Source organism: Myotis myotis, unplaced genomic scaffold (genome assembly GCF_014108235.1).
Source record: "Myotis myotis isolate mMyoMyo1 unplaced genomic scaffold, mMyoMyo1.p scaffold_m19_p_17, whole genome shotgun sequence".
NCBI lineage: Eukaryota > Metazoa > Chordata > Mammalia > Chiroptera > Vespertilionidae > Myotis > Myotis myotis.
The window spans coordinates 34884671-34897920 of NW_023416321.1; the positions used below are offsets into that span (position 1 = coordinate 34884671).

At 42.9% G+C, this 13250-nt stretch overlaps 2 protein-coding genes across 9 annotated transcripts in view; one reads left to right on the forward strand and one right to left on the reverse strand.

Moving 5' to 3' along the window:
* SMYD4 (SET and MYND domain containing 4) overlaps positions 1 to 3097 on the reverse strand; it is a 29319-nt gene extending 26222 nt beyond the window's left edge. The window contains exons 1-2 of one of the 2 annotated variants that reach the window (XM_036341007.1): positions 2762 to 3096; positions 1060 to 1205 (exon numbers count right to left, since the gene is read on the reverse strand). In XM_036341007.1, the coding sequence (XP_036196900.1) occupies positions 1060 to 1193 (134 nt within the window). In that variant the 5' untranslated portion in view covers positions 1194 to 1205; positions 2762 to 3096. Of the gene's footprint in view, positions 1 to 1059; positions 1206 to 2761 lie in introns of both variants that reach the window. The other variant, XM_036341008.1, reaches the window with a different exon arrangement.
* An 87-nt stretch (positions 3098 to 3184) lies between these two features.
* RPA1 (replication protein A1) overlaps positions 3185 to 13250 on the forward strand; it is a 52227-nt gene continuing 42161 nt past the window's right edge. For 5 of the 7 annotated variants that reach the window (XM_036341009.1, XM_036341011.1, XM_036341010.1 and 2 more), the window contains exons 1-4: positions 3185 to 3332; positions 7832 to 7882; positions 9438 to 9516; positions 10178 to 10286. In XM_036341009.1, the coding sequence (XP_036196902.1) occupies positions 3300 to 3332; positions 7832 to 7882; positions 9438 to 9516; positions 10178 to 10286 (272 nt within the window). In that variant the 5' untranslated portion in view covers positions 3185 to 3299. Of the gene's footprint in view, positions 3333 to 7831; positions 7883 to 9437; positions 9517 to 10177; positions 10287 to 13250 lie in introns of those variants that run through there. The other 2 variants (XM_036341012.1, XM_036341016.1) reach the window with 2 other exon arrangements.

Sequence of the window (13250 nt, forward strand, 5' to 3'; positions counted from 1 at the left end):
GTGCAGCCTGGCATTGGAATTAGTGACTCTGATGGCCAGCGGGGCTGCTCTTTCCACAATAGCTTTGTGGTTCTTTGAGGATACATTGTGTGCAATCTCAGCACACACAGTAAGAGTTGTTACACATCAGCAGCACATCAAGTTCCTTGAAGTTGTGGACCAGAAACTTCCAAAAGCCACTGGGCGGCATGTGTTTTTTTTCTGGTTGCTCCCATAACCAAGGCTGGGCATCAAGATCTGGCCCTTGACCTTCTGCACATCCTATTGTCAATGCCTCTAGGCTTTCACCAGTTCCGCTTAATTCTGACATATGGGTTTGACTGCAGATGAACCTCGTGGTCCTCTTTTTGATAATCTTGGTTTCATAAGGGTCTGAGGGCAGCCATGGTGCCAAGCAGGAGATGGCTGCCACCTACGATTTCTTCTTTTTTCTTTAGTTTTTGGCAGTTTGAGTCTGCTGTCCCTAGGTGTGAAATTATTTATGTTTACACTGTTTGGGATTTGCTAAGCTTGTGGAATCTGCGGGTTGACGTCTTTTTATCAGGTTTAGAGAATTTGTGGCGCAAAATAGGTGATCCATAAAAATGCACTGAACTTGTAGGAAACTCTGGTTTCAGTTTTTCTCTCTCTATATGTGTATGTGTACTACGGTGGGACGTAAAATATTTCTTACTGAAGAGAGTAGTCAAGAGAGTTTGAAAAATACTGGAGTTAATCCTCTAAGGTCCTTTCTGAATTTGAGCACTTAGCAATTTCTATGTACAGCTGGTAAATCTCCACTACAACCTCTGGGAAATGGTAATGTTCACAGCCTAGTGACGATATAGCAAGGCACTGATTATTGAAACATAACATTGATACCGAAAAAGCTACATAGCATCCCTACCTTTTCTATGATAGTAGGTTAGGAAACACTGGAAATAGCAAGAACTGCGGAATGTCCCAAAATATAAAAATCTGAATTTAATCCTTCCATCAAAAAGTTAACTTAAGAGCAAATGACAAACGGGAACATTTTCCAGATCAAAATTTCCCTGGTTGAAGCTTCCATTTACTTACTGAAGAAGCGAAGAGGAGTGAAGAAAGATATCGCTCAAAGTCTCTGCTGTACAAATTGTGACCTGAATGGATTTTGGGAGCAAAGACCACTTCTGAAGTACGTATGATTTCCACTCATCCACAGGCAGATCCATGGTACTTTAGATCTACAAAATGAGTAAGAAAATAAGGAGCCCAGATTTCTACTGATGTGTAGTTCTAGCAAATCAAGATTTCATTCCAGCAAGCATGAAGCCACAAAATCAATTCTTGTGATCTTTTTCTTTTAGTCCTCACCTGAGGAAATGCATTGAGAGAGGATGGGAGGGCGAGAGGGAGAGAGAGAGAAGGAGGGAGAGTGAGAGGAAGTAGAAAAAGGAGAGGGAGAGGGTGAGGGAGGGGGAGTGGGAGGGGAATGAGAGAAAGAGACATTGGTGTAAGAGAGAAACACTGATTGACAGCCTCAGTGCATACCCCCTACTGGGGATGGAGCTCCCAACCCAGGCATGTTCCCTGACAGGGAATCACACCAGCAACCTTTCTGTGCACAGAACTATGCTCAACCAACCAAGCCAATCCAGCCGGGCTATTCTTGTGAACTTTTTCAATAGTTATTTATATGCTGAAGAAGGATCTAGATTCTCTCACACCAGTTCACTCAACTGTCCTTTCACTTAGAAATGTTTAGCCCTGGTTGGCGTGGCTCAGTGCATGGAAAGGCTGCTGGTTGGATTCTTGGTCGGTGCACATGCCCAGGTTGCAGGCTCCATACCATTAGGGGGGGCCTGTGGAAGGCAGCTAATGGATATTCCCTTCTCATATCTATGTTTCTCTCTCTGTCTCTCTCCTTTTTCTTCCTCTAAAAAATTCTTTAAAAAAAGAAATGTTTATGAAAAGCCTCCTCTGTTCCAGGCACTATGCTAGGTGACTAGACAGCCACCATTCCTGTCCCCTTAGACCAGCAGTTCTCAAACTGTGGGTCGCGACCCCTTTGGGTGTCGAACGACCCTTTCACAGGGGTCGCCTAAGACCATCGGAAAACACATATATAATTACATATTGTTTTTGTGATTAATCACTATGCTTTAATTATGTTCAATTTGTAACAATGAAATTGGGGGTCACCACAACATGAGGAACTGTATTAAAGGGTCGCAGCATTAGGAAGGTTGAGAACCACTGCCTTAGACCTTCATCTATCCCAGTTGCTTAAGCCAGAAACCTGAGGGATATCCGAGATTTTTCTCTCTTTCTTTATTTTATTATTATTATTTTTTTAAATCTTCACCCGAGGATATTTTTCCCATTGATTTTTAGAGAGAATGGAAGCGAGAGGGAGAGACATACAGAAACACTGATGTGAGAGACATCAATTGTTTGCCTCCCACATGCCCCCGACCAGGACCAGAAGCCTGCAACGGAGGTCCGTGCCCTTGATCAGAATTGAACCTGGGACCCTTCAGTCCGCAGGCTGACGCTCTATCCACTGAGCCAAACCGGGTAGGGCCACCTTACTAGTTTTTGCATAGATTACTCATTTTCCTGGGTGCATCCCTACTCTCACTTGAAGCGCACAAGGCAAATGTCCACACACCCTTCAAGATTCAGTTCAAGTGGCACCTCCTCCGGGAAGCCTTCCCTGATTTCCCATCTGTGTGATTCCGGCACACTTGTCTCTTTCCGGGGGCCGATACCATGTCTACCTGGAGTTAGGGCTACTCACAGTGGAAGCTCCCTCGACAGACGGCTCGCCTCTGAGGTCAGGAACCGGGTCTAATTTACATTCAGAAACTCCCACTGTGCTAAGCTCAGGATCCACACACAGCTTTTACTACATTTAGCAGCGGGGCATCCGCTCTAACTCTGCTCTGGGTTACCAGGCTGTCTGCCCGCTCCAGGCCGAGCCGGGCATGTTCCCGAGAGCCCGCCAGCAAAGTTCCCGGAACTGGTCCCCGGGGCCAGTAGCGGCGTTCGCGTCACCCTTGGCGCGCCCGGCAGTTTAGCTCCCCGCCTTGCGGGCCCAGATTTCCCGGGAAGCGGCCCGGAACCTGGGCTCCGGAGGGTCACGTGGGCCTCCCGCCCTGCCTCGGCCAATGCGGTGGCTGCTCAGCTCCTAGGCCCGCCCCCGCGCCGTGCGCACGTCAGGAGGCGGAAGTGGCGTACGCGGCTTCTCGGGCCAATTGCTTTAGAGCGCGCCGGACCCGGGGCGTGAAGCCGGTGCATCCGAGGATCAGAAACGCGGGAGTTGGCGCGGCGGAGTCATGGGGGGCCACCTGAGCGAAGGGGCCATTGCGGTGAGGAGACGCCTGCGAGCCGGGCTGGCGGGCCCGGGTGGCGTGGGTCTTGGGGCTGTGCGTAGTGGAGAAGGGGGAGAGGAGCTGGGGGCGATGGGGAGAGAACGCGGGAGGAGGAGATAGCGGGAACGGGGGGAACCGCCGGGTCATTCCCTAGAGTCATCACCCTTTCTTGGGAGAATTTTTCCTATCTTTTAAACATGCTTACGTTTTCCTGCTTAAGAATACGAAACAAAATAAGCTGTGGATTCCACCCCCTCCCGTCCACGGCCACTCTCCGCCCCTTCATCCACAGCCAGACTTCTACAGAGTTGCCTGTTTTCAGCTATTTCATTATCAGCCCTTTAACCCACTCCAATCAGTCACCCCCTTGATCACTGTAGAGATAACCGTGGCTGAAATTACCAGTGCCTCCAAGTCGCTAAATCCAACGGACACTTTTTAGTTTTCAGTTTAGTAGAGTTCTCCCGAGTGTTTGAGTCCCTGGAGTATTGCTTCCTTCTGGTGACACTCTTTCCTTTTGGCTCTTGTAGCTCCTTTGGCTGGTCTTTCCCCAACTTACTTGCATTCCCGCTTTGTAAGTGTTTGTTGACACTAGGCTGGGCTCTAGGCCCTCTTCTCCCCCAAACAACCTTTTGTTAATTGCTCACAGATTTCTTTGTCGGGAGGACCTTAACGATGAAAGACAACCTCTATAATCTCCCTGCCCACCTGGTATCTCCAAGGCATTTTAAATTCAGCACGTCCCCAAGCAGATCCATTATCTTCCCAAATCAGGGCCTCCTCGCGTTCTCTATCTGGATGAATTGTGCCTATGCCCTTTTCATTATGCCAGCCAGAAACTGAGGAATCATGCTTCCTACATCACCCTGAATGTCCAGTCCATCACCAAGTCACATGCACTTTTCTTCCATATATATCTCTTACCTCCATCTAGCTCTCTCCACCCACACTGGCACACTGGATCACTCAGTGGTTGAGCGGCAACCTATGAAACAGGAGGTCATGGTTAGATTCACAGTTAGGGCACATGCTGGGGTTTCAGGCTCGATTTCCAGTAGGGGGGTGCAGGAGGCATCTGATCAATGGTTCTCTCTCATCATTGATGTTTCTTTCTATCTCTCCCTCTCCCTTCCTCTCTGAAATCAATAAAAATACATATTTTTAAAAATGTGTATTCTGAAGCAACGGTCTGCTAGCATGCCCCATGGCCTATGGCCCGGGCCTGAGCTACCTGCCTTCTGTGTCCAGCCTACTAGTAGATAGGAAGGCCAGTTTTGGTGAGAAAGTGTCTGCCAACAATGACTGGTTTCAGAGCTCCCAGGTCTCTAGCTTTGCTCAGATGCTGCAAAATAACTTGCCAGTTCAGCCATTAGCACATTCCTTGGGAAGTTGCAGCCTGTTGAATATGGCATCCAAGGTTATACAAGTGACTGATAATTTTCCAGAACCCTTGTTTTCCGAAGGTCTTTCATCTATTTCAAATCCTGTTCTTCCTCCAAAACCAAAATACGTAGACATTTACAATGAATTACCAATGTGGAGAGATAAACGTGTAAGTCTTGCACCAGTGTGCACAAATGCAGCAGGTTCAGCTTGACCTTAAAGCAACTGTAACAATATTTAATGCTATAGGACCACATTTTGCCTTTTGTGCTGTGGTGGATGGTATTCAATAAATGAATGTCTCGTAATTTTTGACTAGATACTAGACGTTATGACTATTACATTTAGTGTCTGGATTATGTATATTTTTTTTAGATAATATGGAGTTGTCTAGCAGGCTGTTAATTTACTTGCAGATCATCTGATCCTTTTGAGATGGAGTGGGTCTGGAGTAGATTTTACTCTGAACTTAGTTTAGTCCTGTTTCTATATTATGGCCTTTCTGAGGTGTCTACTGAATGCACCATGTTCATTGAGTTCTTTCCACTCCGTCTGGTTGGAACACAAATGTATGATAGCCTTTGTGGGCTCCAGTAATTTTTCAGCATATAGCTCTCTGAATGCTTATTCTTTGCCTGGCCTTGTGGAGTCTCGCTTTATATATGCATAATTACAATTCAGCCGGGAAGGTTATTGAAGCTTCTCTGTGTACTAGTAGCTCCTCCCTCCGGTATTCCGCATCCACGAAGTCCAGCTAACTCACCTCCCTGAACTCTGATCTATACTCAGTAGGGCTTCCATGTTCTTCTCGGGTTCCCTTCCCTGCACGATCGTCCCCAAAGTGCAGATAGAAAGCCTGAGTGATCATAGGGCTCACCCCATTGGTCTCTCCTTTTTCAAGGATCAGTTTTGCTTTCCCTGTTGTTGGCATTGAGAACAGTTTATATACTTTTGCCCAGTGTTTTAGCTTATGTTTGAAGAGCTAATCTGGTATCATTTATTTCAGTATGGGCAGAAGCAAAGGTCAGAAAACCGATCGTTAGTTTTTCTTATGGTTATCTTTACGTGATGGCTTTTTAAAAACAAACTAAAACTTGCTTGATAGTTTTTTCTACAGAAATTATTATTATTTATGTTTAGAGAGAGAATAAGGGAGAGAGAGAGAAAGAGAAAGAAAGAGAAACAATGTGAAAGTGAAACACTGATTGGCTGCCTCCTGCATGCTCCCTGCTGGGGATCGAGCCTGCAACCCGGGAATATGCCCTGACCAGGAATCATACCGGCAACCTTTTGGTGTATACCCGGGTAACACCCAACCAACAGCCACGCTGACCAGAGCTGTTGAAATAATTTTTATAATTGCTAATAGAGCCGTGAGATTTAAAATTCAAAAGGTATAAAGGAGGATTCAGTGCAGTCTGCCTCACAATGTCTCCCCACTCACCTAGTTCCTCTTACAGGAGGCACCCAACAAAATAGGAAGAGACTCATTCATAGAGAACAGACTGACAGCTGTCAGAGGGGAAGGGGTTGTGGGACTTAGTGAAAAAGGTAAAGGAGCCCTAACCTGTTTGGCTCAGCCTGCGGACTGAAGGGTCCCAGGTTCGATTCCGGTCAAGGGCATGTACCCCGGTTGCGGGCACATCCCCAGTAGGGGGCGTGCAAGAGGCAGCTGAATCGATGTTTCTCATCGATGTTTCTAACTATCCCTCTCCTTCTCCCGTCCTCTCTGTAAAAAATCAATAACGTATATATTAAAAAAAAAGAAAAAGGTAAAGGAATTAGACAAAAAAAACCAAACAAAACCTTCATAGACATAGACAACAGCATGGTGATTACCTGAGGGAAAAGGGGGTGGAGGGAAATAGAAGGTAAAAAGGGAATAAATGGTGATGGAAGGAGACTTGACTTGTGGTGAACACACAATGCAATGTACAGATGATGTGGTGTAGAGTTGTTCATCTTAAACCTATATAATTTTGTTAACCAATGTCACCCCAATAAATTTAATTAAAAAAAAAAGAGGCAGATCAACCGAAGGACTTGTATACATGTATATAAGCCAAACCAATGGACATGGACAACGGGGGGATGGGAGCATGAGTTTGTGTGTGGGGGGGAGGTTGGGGGTTAATGGGGGGGATGAGGACACATTTGTAATACCTTAACTAATAAAAAAAAAAAAAAAAAGAGGCAACCAGCCCTAGCCAGTTAGCTCAGTGGATAGAGCATCAGCTTGCAGACTGAAAGGTCACAGGTTCGATTCTGGTCAAGGGCACATGCCCAGGTTGTGGGCTCAATCCCCAGTGGAGGGCATGCAGGAAGCAGCCAATCAATGGTTCTCTTTCATCATTGATGTTTCTATCTCTCCCTTTCCCTTCCTCTCTGAAATCAATAAAAATATATATATATTTTAAAAAGAGGCAACCAGTATTATATAAGTAACTTCTCTTTAAGTGTTTATAATACTTTTTTAAGATTTTAGCATATTTATTTAATTCCCTAGTAATGGGCACTATAGAGAATTAATGTGTTGTTATGTGATGCTGGTATTTTAGATGTAGTGAGTGCATCCTTGTTGTTAAGTATGTATCTCACTTTTATAATTTTATAATTTGTCCAGAGTGATAAAACTTAACCTAGATTTTCAAATGATAAGCCCCCAAAAGGCTCTTTTGACAATGTTATGTATAGTTTATTACAAATGCTAAACTGTAAAAATATGTCCAGTTTTGTTTTTTTAGGGTGTTCAGCAGCTTGAGTCTTTTTCTTTTTTTAAAAAAAAAATTATTTATTTTTTCTTTATTGATTAAGGTATTACATATGTGTCCTTACCTCCCCATTGTCCCCCCACCCCCCCCACTCATGCCCTCACCCCCATGGTGTCTGTGTCCATTGGTTAGGCTTATATGCATGCATACAAGTCCTTTGGTTGATCTCTCCCCCTAACCCCCACCCTCCCCTGCCTTCCCTCTGAGGTTTGACGGTCTGATAGGTGTTTCTCTGTCTCTGGATCTGTTTTTGTTCATCAGTTTATGTTGTTCATAAAATATGTCCAGTTTTAATCATGATTTGAGCTCATATCTCACAAAAATCTGTTTTTACTCTTTTAGGCCATAATGCAACAGGGAGAGACATCCATAAAACCCATCCTCCAAGTCATTGTAAGTAACTATATATATTTTATGTCAAGCAGTTTTTAAATTTACATGTAATCGTAAATTACATTCGATGAAGGACATAAAGATTTGTTCACTTTAGGAAATTCTTTCCATCACAAAAAATAGACCAGTTCATGTTATAACCCTGAGAAAGGAACCAGGCTTTTAAAAATATACATATTAGTGCCGAAACCGGTTTGGCTCAGTGGATAGAGCGTCAGCCTGCGGACTGAAAGGTCCCGGGTTCGATTCCGGTCAAGGGCATGTACCTGGGTTGCGGCCACATCCCCAGTGGGAGATGTGCAGGAGGCAGCTGATCGATGTTTCTCTCTCATCGATGTTTCTGGCTCTCTATCTCTCTCCCTTCCTCTCTGTGAAAAATCAATAAAATATATTTTTAAAAAAAATGGTAACATCAAAAAAAAATAAATAAATAAAAATAAAAATATACATATTAGTTTAGCCAGAGGGAGACCTTTGGAGATTCAACTCTGAGATTTTGCCCCTCATTTCTTTCCACAATTAATGGATGCTGTAGTGCTGCACATCATTATAACTGCCTCCTTATCTTTCTGCCCTTAGGTTTGTCTTGCTCAAATCTGCTTACATATTGCCTCTCTGTAAAATGAACTTGTCTGCTTAAAATTCTTCATCAGCCCTGGCTGGTTTGGCTCAGTAGAAGGGCCGCAGGTTCGATTCAGGTCAAGGGCACAATCTCAATTGAAGGCTGGATCCCCAGCCCAGGTCAGAGCATTTGCAGGAGGCAACCAATCCATGTGTCTCTCTCGCATCAATGTTTCTCTCTCTGTCTTTTCCTCTCCCTTCCACTCTCTCTAAAAATCAATGCAAATAATATCCTCAGGTGAGGATTAACAAAACAAAAAAAAACTCAACCAAACAAAAACATTCTTTGTTAACCCTATCATTTAAGGGGTTCTCAAATTTTCGTGGGAATTTAGAAAATCAATAGAAGCAGAATCATGGATTATACCTGCAGATTCTGTCTGTTAGCCAGTTGTCTCAAGGCTTATTTGATCGTAAGGCTCTGTTTACATATTTCACTTAAAGCTTCCTCTGATTTCCTTCCAGTTGGAATAAATGTCTCAGTTCTGCCCCATGTCATTATGTGCACACTTCCCTTATGTCTCTCAGCCTCCATCTCTACCCTCATTATAAGCCCCTTCAGGGTACGAAATTTTTTTTTCCTTCATTTTGTATTTTTAGCACATTTCCTACACAGTACCTTGCATATATTAGGTACTTTGTTATATTTTTTTTTAGAGTTGGTTTTCAACAAATTGGAGTTAGGGAAGAGAACACAAGAGTATTGGCAACATTTTATTCTCATCTATGTTTGTTTCATAATATTAGTGGAAAGAGGTTGGTGGGACAGTCATCAAAGCCGGTTTTCTTTTACTTGGATTTAAATGTTGAGAGAATGAGCAGGCAGTTCAGTTTGTGTTAATCTAATGGCAGGCCTACTCTCCTGCCACTTAGGTTTACTTATCCCTGGGACTGGGCAGACAACCCGGCTAATGAACCGAGTTTTCTCTTCTAGAACATCCGTCCCATCACTACAGGGAACAGTCCGCCCCGTTATCGACTGCTTATGAGTGATGGGGTGAACACTCTATCCTGTAAGTATGATGTATAAATCTCGGAATTTGTATTTAAGTAATGAAAGCATACCCACCATTACGATTGCAGTAATTTGGGGCATTCTAGAAGTCTGCATTTGCTTGGCTGTGTAATTCATTCAGACAGAATTGCACCTGGCAGAGAGCGTCTAACAATAGACTGGATCTAGTGGAAAGCTGCCACTTGGCTTAATTAATTCTCTCTAACTGGTGCTCTATGCTTTCTTTGATTAATTTCCCTCAGGATAATATTGACATTTAGTGAATATGATGGGTTAGCTGTCCTCTACTTGCCTTTATGGGTTTTTATTTCCGTGTTGGAAGCTTTACCTGGGAGAAAGGAGAGAATTTGCAGAATATATGCTTGCTATCTCTAGTCACAATGTGAAGGACCTAGAAAAGATTTTTTAGTCTTTGTCATGAGACCTGAATGATGTAAAAAAATGACTTGGGTTGCTTTAAGAAATCCATACATTTCAGAGTAGCAGCAGCTGTTTAATGCACAGCAAATTATACTGTTTTCACTGTGCAGAGTCAGTCTGCCTAGTTTTAATTTCAGGAACATATTTAAGGCATGATTCTTTGCTAGTATAGGTGTGACCAGCTTTCAGATTGTCATGGCTAAAATGTTTTGGAGACTAAAGTAATCTCTGTTTTTCAGCTTTTATGTTGGCAACACAGTTGAACACTCTTGTTGAAGGTGAACGATTGTCTAGCAACTGTATTTGCCAGATTAACCGATTTATTGTTAACACGCTGAAAGATGGCAGGTATGTGGTGTGTTTTTTCTCTTTGATTGTGTTATAGAACGGGGGCTAATTTTTGAACAGTTCATTGGATGCCAGAATTCAATTTGGAATCCAAAAGGCAATGATGAGCTTTCAGCTAAGAATGTACAGCTATTGATTTCTCTACTCAGGTGACTAAATCCTGGCACCAAAGGGAGAGAAATATGGAAACGTTGGGAATTTCAGAGCAGGGGATTAAAGCAGAATGCAGTGCTGGGTTGAACACTATTCTTCTAACCCGTCATATTCACTACATGTCTGTTTCTAATCTCTTCAGAAGCACTGTTTTTAGGATTCTCTCTCAAAATATCTCAATAAAAAGGGGCCACTTATCAGTGCAAAAAAAGATATAATAAATTATGTAATGCAGCCCTGTTTTTGCATTCTTGAGTCTTTCATAGTAAAAACGTTATATCCAGCCAATATAGAGAATGTTGAGTAACTACAGATGCTACGTTCTAGAGACACAGTGATGAACAGAACTGTTATTCACTCATGAGTAACCATTGATAAAATAAGGCATTTTTTGGGGGGAGTGGCTTTACATTTATTTTCTCAAGTTTTTAGTTTTTAATTACAAAACACAACCAGAACACATGAGAAGCAAATATGGCAAGCATTCCCACCTTAATAAGGGTATGTTAATGTATGTTACATTATTAGCTGTCATTTCCAAATAACTTTTTTTTACTTATATTTGTTTTATATATCTTTATTCTTTCAACCTTGATATTATTAGTTTTGGATGTCTTTATAGATAGCATATAGTGAGTTTATTTAATTAGTGAGTTTATTCTGCTTAATTTATTATTGATTTTTCCCCCTAAATTTTGTGTCTTTACTGTGTTTTTGCTTTACCGTTTTCTCTTGCTGCCTTGGATTGATTGAGTTTTTTTTTTTAAATATATATATTTTATTGACTTTTTTACAGAGAAGAAGGGAGAGGGATAGAGAGTTAGAAACATCGATGAGAGAGAAACATCGATCAGCTGCCTCCTGCACACTCCCTACTGGGAATGTGCCTGCAACCAAGGTACATGCCCCTGACCGGAATCGAACCTGGGACCCTTGAGTCCACAGGCCGACTCCCTATCCACTGAGCCAAACCAGTTTGGGCTGATTGAGTTTTTTAATTCTCTTTTTTTCTTCTGGTTTTGAAATTATACATTCTATTTGTGTTTTCTTTGTGGTTACTCCTACATTAAAAAAAAAAAAATCCATATATCATGTAGTCGATCTTCACCCTGATAGAATTTTGTGTTCTTGTCATTATATTTTGCAAAACAACTTTTGCAATACAAGTTATCTATCTATCTATATAAAAGGCTAATATACAAAGTGTCCCCTTGGGAGTTTGACCGGGAGTTCAGTCGCTCACTATGACATGGGCTGACCACCAGGGGGCGACATGGAACGAAGGAAGGCCCTGGCCGGCAACCGGGAAGGAAGGCCCCAAGGCCCTGGCTGGCAGCTGGCAGTCAGAGAAGGAAGGCCCCGGCCAGCAGCCCAAAAGCCCTGATCAGTCCTGATCACCGGCCAGGCCTAGGGACCCTACCTGTGCACGAATTTTGTGCACCGGGCCTCTAGTGTGTATATATATAAGTTACAAGACTCACATAAACATAAAGAAAAATAACTGTAATTCCATTGCCTAGAAATAGCTATGATTAACATTTTGTTGTCTATCCTTCCAGTTTTTTTCTATGAATATAAATACTTAATGAATCTATATTTTCTTTTTAAAATACTTCATAACCACTATGGTTGTATAATACCCTTTTTTAACTTGATAGTGATCATTATTTTTACATGTCCCTAGGTATACCTCTATGTTATGTTACTTAGTATGCAACTGTATGGATTTACCATATCTAAACTAAAATCTAAATTGTATATAGTATTTTACTATTGAAAAATGTTTACCAATGTTTCCTTAAATATATCTGTGGCTCTATCTTTATATGTGTATTCAATTTTTTAAGAAAAATGTCTACTTTAATAAAAAATGACATAAAGTATAATCTAAGAAATACAGAAAAAGGTACAAAGAAGGAAGAAATTATCTAAAATTTGTACAGCCTAGAAATAAACATCATTTAGTGAGCATCATTCCAAATATCTCAGTGCATATTTATCAGTGATTGGTGGATAGGTAGAAATATATTTGAGATTAGAATGATAATATAAATACAGCCATGCACCGCATAATGTTTTAGTCAATAACGGATCACATATACAAGTGGTCCCATAAGATTACAATGGAGCTGAAAAATTTCTGTCTCCTAGTGACATTGTAGCCATGGTAACATCATTGTGCAATACATTACTCACGTGTTTGTGGTGATGCTGGTGTAAAAAACCTCTTCTGGTTTTATAAAAGCAAAGCACATACAATTATGTACAGTATATAATACTTGATAATAAATGACTGTTACTTGTTAATGTATTTATTATACTACTAGAGGCCCGGTGCACAAATTCGTGCACAGGTGGGGTCCTTATGCCTGGCCAGTGATCAGGGCCGATCGGGGCCTGCCGGCTTGGGGTAGGGACTGTGGGAGGTTGGCCACCGGCCCCAGGAGGGAGCCTGCCCTTGGCCCCCTGGGAAAGGGTCCGCATCTGCCGCCACCCACCCCCAGTTCCCTGTCTCAGCCCGGGGCCCAAAGGCCCCAGCGGGGTCAGGAGAGGGGGTGACAGTTGCTGGGCTGGGTGCAGAAGGAACGGACACTGCCGTCTGCACCCCGCCACCGTGTGGTTCCCTGCCTCCCCCCTTCCTCCTTCCCTCACCACCGCGCCACCACTGTGGTGGGTGGACGGCCCCCGGGGAAGGGAGAGGATGGGAGCGAGACAAACCCTTGTGTCAAGCGCTGACTTTCAATAGATTGCAGCGAGGGAGCTGCTCTGCTATGTACGAAACCCCGACCCAAAAGCAGGTCGTCTACGAAT